This window comes from Gekko japonicus, unplaced genomic scaffold, assembly GCF_001447785.1.
Source record: "Gekko japonicus isolate JY-2015 unplaced genomic scaffold, Gekko_japonicus_V1.1 scaffold603, whole genome shotgun sequence".
In the NCBI taxonomy this organism is placed as follows: domain Eukaryota; kingdom Metazoa; phylum Chordata; class Lepidosauria; order Squamata; family Gekkonidae; genus Gekko; species Gekko japonicus.
This window is the reverse complement of record NW_015169192.1, coordinates 180,782-191,664: the sequence shown is the minus strand read 5'-3', so window position 1 is coordinate 191,664 and position 10,883 is coordinate 180,782. Positions and strand designations below refer to the sequence as shown.

The 10,883-nt window shown below is 42.2% G+C and overlaps 1 protein-coding gene across 1 annotated transcript in view; it reads left to right on the top strand.

The window, feature by feature from the left end:
* DOCK11 (dedicator of cytokinesis 11) overlaps positions 1-9,591 on the top strand; it is a 112,429-nt gene extending 102,838 nt beyond the window's left edge. Inside the window, exons 50-53 of the mRNA XM_015416254.1 lie at positions 1-187; positions 2,041-2,141; positions 3,447-3,585; positions 9,194-9,591. Of these exons, the coding sequence (XP_015271740.1) occupies positions 1-187; positions 2,041-2,141; positions 3,447-3,585; positions 9,194-9,313 (547 nt within the window). The 3' untranslated portion in view covers positions 9,314-9,591. The remainder of the gene's footprint in view (positions 188-2,040; positions 2,142-3,446; positions 3,586-9,193) is intronic.
* Positions 9,592-10,883: the final 1,292 nt, after the last annotated feature.

The window sequence follows — 10,883 nt, the reverse complement described above, 5'->3', positions numbered from 1 at the left end:
CACCTCTTTCCCATATGTAAAAAAGAGGATTCCTGTCAGTTACGAGCATCAGGTCAATCTGAAGCCAATTGACGTGGCAACAGATGAGATAAAGGCAAAGACAGCAGAGTTGCAGCAGCTGTGTACTTCGGCTGATCCTGACATGATCCAGCTCCAGCTGAAACTGCAGGGTGCTGTCTCGGTTCAGGTAAGATACCAGGCATGTGTGTGTGTGTGTGTGTGTGTGTGTGTGTGTGTGTGTGTCCGCAACCTTGATATAATGAACCTGCTGGCTGGATACGGATTTGTTTTCTAGCAATCATTAACTACTGGTTGTCAGAGCCTAGCAGATGGGCCTGGAACTTTCCAAATATGTTTACTGCAAGGAACTGCTGCATCAGTGGATGGTGGGGAAGTGGGTGTATGTGTAATTGCTCCATTTGCATTCATCCTTCATTTCCCTGGCTTCTCCCTTTGTTATCTTCTTGTCGAGATTTCTAGCCTAAGCTTATGAGCAGGGGATCTACCTGTTTCATTTAAGTTACTCAGTGTACTGCCATGTACAATGCTATATTTAAAAAGTATAAGAGTAATAGTATTCATGGTAATAAGGTGCCTAGTTATGTTGGCAGAATCAAGACTGAGGGTATTCACACATCGTGATGTTGGCTGTGGTTAGTGAACTGGACACATGGAAATAGAGAATGGAGGCATATAAGAAAGGGTTTGCTTTTGAGTAAGGTGGTCTGTACACTGCAGAAGTGGAGACGAGGATAGGTGTGACAGATATGAGAGATGCTGTCCTCTGCAGCTCTTTTGCTATTCCTCTGCTAAAACTGTTTCAGCCATACTCAAACCAGTTGTTAAATGGAAAGGAACCGAGGGCTGCTAGACAATGATCTTGCTTCCCACTTTTTCTTGTACACATTCTGCCTTTGTTCTCCTCCCTGCTTCTGGCAAATGGTAGTCTGGGTGTTTTTAGGCTGACACAGAGGAATCTCCAAAGGACATGGGCCATCCTTCAGAACTGAGGGTTAGACTAGCTGCTCCCTTCCATCTTCCATTCTGCGCAGCTGGATGTTCTTGCATTTCATGTCCTCCTCTGTTGGGTCAGATCTGCACATGAATGATCATCGTCCCAAATATAGTGCTTTATAACAAAGCCAGTTCACACTTTCATTATCAAGGGCTGGCTTACACATGTATGACCATCACTTGGTGACTGCAACATCCAGTTATGGCTTGCATGTGTCAGTGGGCAAACATAGTTTTAACACCACAAACATAACCTTCATGCTCCCTGGACCCTTGCCTCTCCTAAAATGCAGTGCTTTTCAATGTAACTGATTCACACATTCAGCTGCCAATCAAAGTATATAGTAATTGTGTGATGTACCTGCATATGTGAACCAGGCAAGCACACAGTAATCCCGAGTAGAGAAGTCAGGTGAGGAGGATCTGCACTTGATTCGCAATGGAAAAGTCAGGCGGATAATCCCTAGAACTGCTCTGCATATCCCCACCTTCATACACACAGGGCCCTCCCTGTTGTAGTACCTCGTCTTTGAAACTTCCTCTCTTCAGATGTTCGCACTGGTGCTGATCCTTTTGAGCCTTAAGCACCAGGCAAAAACACTTTTATTGCTCCAAGCTTTTATGTATTGTCAATCATTGACTTTGATGTTTGACCTGATTCTTTTTAGGCTTGCTTCTTTTAGATTGACTTTAATTATTCATCAGTGCTGCAGTATTCATTGGTTTCCTAGTTTTAGTGTTACAGTGCTTGGACCATGTGACTTCCGATCATAACCTGGGACTCATTCCCTTTTACTGTGTACTGTTGATTTAACTTTGTTGGTTTCCATGCTTTTAAAAAAATTATTGTGTTTGCTGTTTAAAACCTCTTCAGGAGATTTTTAGATTATGTACATCCCCAGTCTTCAGGTAAGAGTGTGGTTTATAAATATGTTCAATAAACACATTAAATAAATGCATTCAACTGCTAAAGTCTTCCTCGGTTGAAATCCCAAACCCAACTAAGTCTCTGTTTGCACTTTCCAGGTCAATGCTGGTCCATTGGCCTATGCGAGGGCTTTCCTGGATGACCGGCACGCCAGTAAATATCCCACCAAGAAGGTGAACGAGTTGAAAGAGATGTTCAGGTAGGTTACCCAAGTAATTGGTTTCCTGCGGCATTTTGAAATGGGTGGACCGGGGCTGTGTCTTTTTTCTGCTCTGCAGCTTCTTGGCCACTATCCCAGTACAACCAGAGCTGAATGTGCTTTGTGCTAACAAAACAGAAGAAGGGAAGAGATAAAACCAACACCTAATTACCCTAACTCTACCGAGAAAAGCTGAATCCTGCAATGTATGGACTGCTCCATGTGTATTAGCCACAGGGGAAAGCAAAGAGAGTATATTGCTTGTCAAAGCCCCCTCCCCTCTTTTCCCTCTTTGGGAATCTGGATCAGTTCTTTCATCCTACTGCATTTCTTACGAGTTCTCCCGCCCACACATTATCAGGCTTATCTTTACTCCAATAAACAGTCGGAAGTGGCATTAAGAAAGAAAGCTGAGATTCTGAAGATTGTGAGATTTCACATTACCATTGAGAAACACGTTCTTGTGCATAACTGATTACAACAGAACTGGCATATAGGAGTGCGCCTATGGAACTTGTTCACTGTCTGCCCCGGATATCGATAGCTGTTTTTCCTAAATTAAAATTGGAGCCACGTTACCCTCTCACACCCAACAGGTTTGGTTTGGAGTTCATAAGAATAAGAACTATCTAGGAGGAGCCCACTCCTTTCGTTGCTGCATGAAACCAGCCCAGAACAGTAATCAGAGCAGAGATACAATATGCAGCCATCTCTGAGGTCACGTCATTTAGCTGCTTCTCTGTATTAGCCACAGCATCTGTGTGGAGACCCCCGCAGAACTGCCATTCCAGAGGAAGAAGGCGGCTGCTTAGCCAGAAACATGGTGGGCAGCCTGCTGTGGGTGAATGGGTACTTCAGGCTCATGTGAGCCTTTAATTGTTTAATTACTTATCATGCCACACTAGCGATTCTCTTATGGCATATGTGTCCACCCCAACACATAGTTTGGGAACTAAGTCGTATAAGAAAATCATTTAGAATGCAGCATTGATGAGCTGCACCCTCATCATTCTCTTCCCATCATATCCCTGCCACATGCACTGGACAGTTTTGTGCCGTGCAAGACCTTTGCATAGAACAGTCACATGGATGGTTGGGCAGGTTTTTAAATCCATCTTCTAGGCCAGGCAATACAAAAGGTAGTTACTGCAATCAGTCCAGGGGTACCTTCTGCTCTCCGGACTTCACAATTTCTTCTCTTCCTTCCCCTTACCAATAAAATCATTTACCGTGCTGCCCAGTTGAACTCTGGAGCCTATGGACAGCTCTGCCTATGTTTATAAGGGCCATTTTTCCCACCAACAGGAAGTTTATACAAGCTTGTGGAATTGCTCTGGAGCTCAACGAACGCCTGATCAAAGAGGACCAAGCAGAATACCACGAAGGACTGAAGTCTAACTTCAGAGACATGGTGAAAGAGCTTTCAGACATCATACATGAACAGGTAGATCCTGGGAGGGCCACTCTGAAAACAAATGTATAGATAGCTGCTCCAAACATTGCTGTGAAAAGGTGCCAAGAAACAGACAGCTGATTTTTGTTACAAAGCAGGCCAGGGGTGGGCTTTTTTTTTACAGTGCAGCAAAAGCCCAATGACTGCATGGTGAACTTGTAGGAGTTTCAACAGCCAAATTCTTTTATTAATGGGTATGTAATTGATCGGGCACCTTCTTGAGATCAGGGTTGTCAGTACCTGGCAGCAACAAACAGACAAAAAAAAGTCCAAGCTCTGCAACAAGGGAATCCAGACCCCATTGTCAGAATAAATGATGCAGTTAAACAAATAGTGTATTATTGTAGTCTGCCCCCACGATACAGCTGCCCTTTTAAGTCGTGTACTGCGCTCAGTTCCCATTTTGAAGGATACAGCTGCCCTTTTAAGTCGTGTACTGCACTCAGTTCCCAGTCTGAATGCTTACAGTCCTTCAGGCAAAGGGTACAGGCATGTACTGATGTTCAAAAAATAGACAGGGGGCCCTGACCTGGATAGCCCAGGCAAGCCCAATCTCATCAGATCTCGGAAGCTGAGCAGGGCCGACCCTGGCAAGTACTTGGAAGGGGGTCCTCCAAGGAACACCAGGGCTCAGGATGCAGAGGCAGGCGATCGAGCTACCTCTCTGAAAACGTCCAAGCCCCAGTAGGGGTCACCAGAAGTCACCGTGACTTCCAGGCATGCAAGCACACGCACGCACACACACACACTAAACAAAAAAATACTAAAAAGTTAAATAAATAGGTGGGGGAACTGCCAAGAAAACAGAAGGGAGGGGGAGGGGCGCTAAAGTGTGACCGTGTTTTGCTCAAGCAAGATCCTGTTAGTACCGGGGCTCCTGTCCTATTCTTGGTTTCTGACTCTGGATCTCAGCTGTTTCTGTTAGCAAGGAAGGAACAATGGGGAGGTATCCATACTCCTTCCATCCTCTCTTATCTACTGCTTTGCTGCGCTTTGGATGGCAATGCATGGGGGTTGGCAAGGAGGACAAAACTGACCACAAGTTCTCAGTAAGCACACTGGAAGATTTAGAGGTGTCCCAGGCCTCCATTTTCTGCTTTGGATCCTGAGTTGAGGAGAAATGCAGGTATATAGATATTTTTAATTTTTTTACAATGGCCCCCAGTGACATTCCATGGCTGGGCATCCTTCGTTTCCAGCTCCCTCTTGGTTCTCTGCTGTTTGATTTGCATACCTACCGATGGCAGATATGCATGACAGCTTCTACATTCTGTTAATATTCAAATGGACAAACAGTTCTCCCTGCCTGCAGACAAAGTAATGGGGCTATTAAGAGCCCTTTGGAACAGGCTCTTATTGTTCAACACACTCAGATCAGATCATTATGCAAACAAGCTGTTGTGGCCTCCCCTCCCCCCCACCTTTCCCATGGTGGTTGAGGGGTGGAAGAAATACAAATGACATGATACAGCTTGTCCTGATGCTTTTGTATTTTAAAAAGAATGCTGGAGGATCATAAAGAGCTATTGGTATTATTCTACACTGAGAAACATGGTGTGGGGGGGGGGACCCTGAAAGAATTAAAAATGTTTGTTGCAATTCAGCTGCAGTCAGGGATCTTGAAACACAGGAGGCTGCAATGTGCTAAACAGTGAACATATTCTATCATACACAGATTTCCATGTAAGGTTCCAAATATCTCCAGACTGAGTTTTTTGTGTTTTTTTTTTAATTCTTATAAAGTTTCTGGTCCTCAGGGATGAAAAAAGTTGTTGACATATGTGTCTGTTTCAACTTTCATAATCAGAAGGAACCAAGTGAGTTGTTTCTAGCAATAAGTAGGCTCAGTTTCTGATGTCAGTGTGCCAATGTGACCCCTTCAGCCCCGTTGCCTCTTAGACCTTTCGTTTTATCCCACTGACAAACCATGTCTACTTACTGTTCTTCCCCTTCTCTGAATTTATCCATATATTCTGCAAAGCCCAAGTCTGGTACATGCATTGATTTAGAAGACTTGTGCAAAGTTCCATCTTTAACTACACTTGCAAAACAGGAACTGGAAACTTCATGGAGGAACTTGAACAGTCTGAAACCTAAAACACCTTTGCAAAAAGTGCAGTGGGGCTTTCCATGCATAGAGAAAAGGTCGTTGGGTGCGAACTCCACAGCCTTGTTTTCTTGAAGTTTCTCAGTAGAGCGTGACTTTAATCCATTACTACTTAAAAATCAAGAAGCCAAGGCACTGGTGAAATCATTCCTGTGTCATAACTCAGGCACAAACATGTGTTGATTTGGACAGGCGCCTGAGCTTTGGCAGTCAAGGTCTGTGTTTGCCTCAGGATCTGGCAGATGGCAAGCTGAAGATGTGCCACACCCTGCCGCAACTTGGAAACTGCCTCCAGAAGAGTAACTGGGAGCGTTCTTACCATTCATACTGCTGGAGCTGGGCTGGTGGCTGGTTTTTAACATTTTGAAATTACTCCAGGCCTGTGTCTGGATCTCTCTCGGCATCACAAAGGCATTGCTACAGTCTATGGTTGCCAACCTCCAGGTGGTGACTGGAGATCTGCTATTACAACTGATCTCAAGGTGACAGAGATCAGTTCACTTGGAGAAAACGTCTGCTTTGGAGGTTGGGGTCTGTGGCATTATGCCCCAATCCCCCCCTTCTCAAGCTCCACCCCCAAAATCTCCAGGTACTTCCCACCCTGGAGCTGGCAACCCTTCTACAATCACACTAGTGTCCTAACTCCTCACCAAAAAGTCTTGGTTTGTAACTATTACCACACCTTAAACAGATTTTCTTTGGCTCTAGGAGCCACGTTCATTTTTCTTTCTTCAGGGTTTTGTATTTTAAATGACCTTTAAAAACACAAATCTAGTGGTCACAATTAGAATTTCTGTGCACCATATGAGCTGGCACCTGGGGATTTGTTGAGCCCTGATTATTACTATATATATTTTATAGGTAACATGGCACATAGTACAATTGTACTAAAAAGCACAGTGATATGAAAATGTGTAAAATGGGTGCAGTACCAGAATTATGGAAACTCCACCAAAAAAACCTGGCAAAACAGCACAAACTATACAAAATTACAGAAACGCACAAGTTAATATATAAAAAGTACATGCAAACAATGATAAATTTAAAGATGTGTCAGAAGGCAGAGATCCTGTGCGTGGTTCTTAGTGGAGGTGGACTGGAGCAGGGAGATGAGGGTGGCCACAGAAGCTTAGGCAGTCACTCATTCTATGATGCCTGTAACATGCTAGGGATATTTTAAGTGAATTGTTGTATTTAACCCACTTTGCAGCCACAAATCGGTTCCTAAGGCTGCTTAGGAATACAAAGAAATGTGGAGAGGGACTACTCAGCAGCAGAAACTGGATCCTATTACACAGTGCATGGGTTTCCTAGCTTCTTTCTGCTCTCTCTCTGATGTCCCCAATGATAAATGAAGTATATGCATTGCCATTTAAATAATATCTCACTGTGCTCCAAACAATGTTTCTGGATTCTGTAATGAAACTCTGAACTGTTTTTTTCTGAACTGTTACAAGAGCCAGAGCATTGAAGAATGCATCTGGGATGAGTCTTCCAAGGGAATGTTTTGGGTCTTGCTGGCACACAAGATTAATATACTGGAAATTAAGAATATGTTGTTTTATCCTTCTTTATGTAAGTTTTATTCACGGTCACTGACCAACACATAAACCAATGGCATTTTGTAACATGGATGATAGATATCACATTAAAATAGAAGCAGAATTTTAAGACAAGTTATAAAAACACCATAAAAACCATAATGATTAAAATTAGTAAAACTAAATCTTAATTCTCCTCTTTTCAAGCTACTATAGATTTTCTAATTCTTAGGGCAAGCCATCCGAACCTAGCCACCTGATGAGTAACTTCTGCCTGCCTATCCGATAGCAAATTTCTTAAAAGGCAGATTCTTTGCCTGCGTGAGAGTGGGAGTGTCTTAGAGAAAGGAAGAGATTCACAGATGTTATCATACGCTTTGCAATCAAAAATTACATGTTCTACAGACTCAATACCATCCGCACAACAGGGGCATATCCTTTCTTCGTAAGGAGTCTTGTTAAATTTTCCTTCCAGGACTGCAGATGGGAGTACATCCCTATGCATTAGTCTAAATGTTCTTCTGTAGTCCTGATTTAGTAAACGGTAGAGGTAGGGCATAGGGATTACTCTGTTATCTGGAGCCAGGAGGACTTGCCATTTCTCTATCATATTTAAATAGTGTTGTCTTGAGATATCCAGTATTCTCTCTCACCATAGACTTGGCCTTTTCATAACCCATAGAACACACATATTGTTTAGACAAAACGGTAAGAGGCTCATTTCTTCCCTAGCACCTTAAACCAAAGGGGTTCAAAGTGGCGTAACATCATCCTTCTTTTTGAATTGGCTTCTGCTAGGGGTGCTCATGGTATCCTCTTGTTGCTTCCTTGATTTGGGGAGTTCAGAATCACAAGTAGCATTTACCGGAATGGAACTTATAATGTCAGAATCCAAGGTTCTTTCAGTGTTGTGTTCCCAGAAGTTTTTTAAAAAAAAATCCTTTCAAAACCAACTACATGCATGCATGGGGGGAAAAACAACAACAACAACCCCTTGTTGGTTTCTATGCTGCAGAAGAGTACAGCTGTGATCCTCTGCAACATAGAAACCCTTTCAAATCTATCCCGTTGTATGTGATAAAGAAAAATAAGATCAGTTTCAGTACACAAGAGGTTAATTTTAAAGGGACTTCTTTGTTCTTATCACACATAAGTGGTGGTGTTCTGTTGTGTCTTTGTGGAAAGGCAACAGAAACGTGTTTCTTTTGGGGAAGCCTTTTATTTTATTGAAACCATGTTTATAAATCTCAAGGGAATAATCTTTTTCCTTACTCCAGATTCATTATCAACTTCTCGAAATTCCTCCTTGCTGAAAGATATCTAGAACAGGACCTATGAGGAACCAAGAAATAATGAAACCATTTATTCCTAACTGTAATAGGATTGTCATATGTTCAACCAGAGGAAATCTCCTGCATGTGTGCATTATCTCGCTTCAGTGTTCTCTCTGTCTTTTATCCCTCTGTTCCCCCTTGGTCAACTTCTCTGTGTGGTATCTCCCCTTTGACAGCTTCTGTGCCTGTATGCATGTTTATGTTCCCCATCCCCCTTTCTCTTTTGTGCATGTGTACTTGGCTTTGCCTCCTGCGGCAGCCATTTTGTAGTGGCAAGCCGCCGCCCTGCCTCAGAACCCCAAAGGTGTCCACAGGCTCAGAAAGGCTGGAGATCCCTGGACTAGATGATCTGCCAAATCTCATGCAGCACTGAGTTTTTTGTAGTCAACTTTTTTTTCTTTCTTAAAAACTTAGTAAACATTTGAAGCTATCATCATTGCTAAATAATTTCTATTTCCTGTTTTTTGTTTGTTTTTAATGCTGCCTTTGCAATAACAGCTCTGAAGACAAGGTTGGGTAACATCATGCTACATTACCTTCAAGTTGTCAAAATAACTTTGTCACTGCAAAAAATGAGAGCATTTTGCTTAACTTGCCTTCTCGGCTTTGCATTCTAGATCTACCAGGAAGACACAATCCATTCTTCATGGATGCACAACACCTTACACGTGTTCTGTGCCATAAGTGGGACATCAGGGGATGGCTACGGCTCACTCAGATCTACTCCTGACCGGTAAAAGAGCCTTAGGAGTAACTTGATATTTGACTGTTCTTTCTCAGGAACATTTGCATCTTGGCCTGAATTTGTCAACATTCAAATATGTGACCAGTATATATACTCAGTTGTTTGTTTGTTTTTTTCAAAGCAGAGTCAACAGACTTTCAAACAGGGTACTTGCTTATTGTAAAAAAGCAACCATAGAAGTGCCTCCTGGCTTTCTTTTGTATCTTTTGTGTTATTAAATCTATGCAAGATGCCAGAAGGCACTTGTCAAATGATGATGTACTGAAGGATGAACATTAAAATGGTAACATGTAAAGTTGTACAATGGAATATAATAAAATGTAAAACTGTTTTGTAAATAAGTTGTTGGCTGTGGTATGTAAAATTCAATATAGGCTATGTCCCATGTGCCAAAAAAAGGAGAAATATCCGGGTTTTGCCTCCAGGTATCAAAACTGTTTTCTGAACAAGTTTTGCATACACTCATTCTGCCTGCAATAGATTCTGCTGACCATAGGAGAGGAATACTGTGATCTCACTGCATGGTACCTGGAGATCCTATTAGACTTCCTCAGTTGCATAGATCTTCTTTCTCCCTGTTGGTTCCTCTGCTCCCAAAACTAGGAATAGAAAGCCCCAGTAGTCAGGTTCCTGATCTAATTTTAGTTCCTTAAAGAGACTTTGATGGTTTTCTCTTTATCTGAAAAGGCTTTGGAAATCGGGGAGGGCGGGGTATAAATGTGAAAAATAAATAAAATAAATAAATAAATAAAATGTAAGGATATTTTAGAAACTGTGCCAAACCTGAATGCATAAAGGGGAGGCTGCCTCTTCTCTCTTATAAGGGGAGAGGATCTGTCAAAGGGGGTTACCCCCCCAAAAAAAAATTAAAAAGTGACTCCGGGTAAATTTATTTAGTAAAAACGTTTCCATCCCTTCTTTCTTTCAAAGAATCCAAGGCAGGTTATGACAAAAAAATTTAAAACACACAAACCAAACTAAAAATACATGCAACTCCTGTGCTTTATTTATCTTTTGAGGTATATCATCCAGGAATTCCAAAATTACCAGTTTTGTCCCAGAGAAAAGGGAAGAGAAAATGCTAAAGTGGGTCACCACTTCTTTAACTTTCAAATAAACTTCTTTTTTTACACCAACAATGATTTGCAAGGGACATGCAAATCAGTAGCTTGAAAATGAAGGGGAAGGGTATATTGTGTGTGTGCAGGCGTGCACACAAGAACTGCACTTTCTGGTGGCTTAGGAAATACAAACGTACCTTAGTATAAATCAGACCATTGGTATTTCTAGCCTAGTACAATCTACTGTGACTGGCAGTGGCTGTCCTAGGGTTCAGTGAGAGAGAAGTCTGAGACCTGCGATCTGTGAAACTGGAGACTGAGACTGAGCCTCAACAACATTGCTTCGGTGGCAGCAGGTAAGCTGTGCGTATGCAGGAAAATATTTTGAAACAATATGTTCATTTTTAAAGGTTCCTGTTAAGCACAGCATTTGTCAGAAACAAAGACTTATTACTAGAGTTAGGCATAACCTCATTCCCTGACATTCTATGGTTGTCTGCA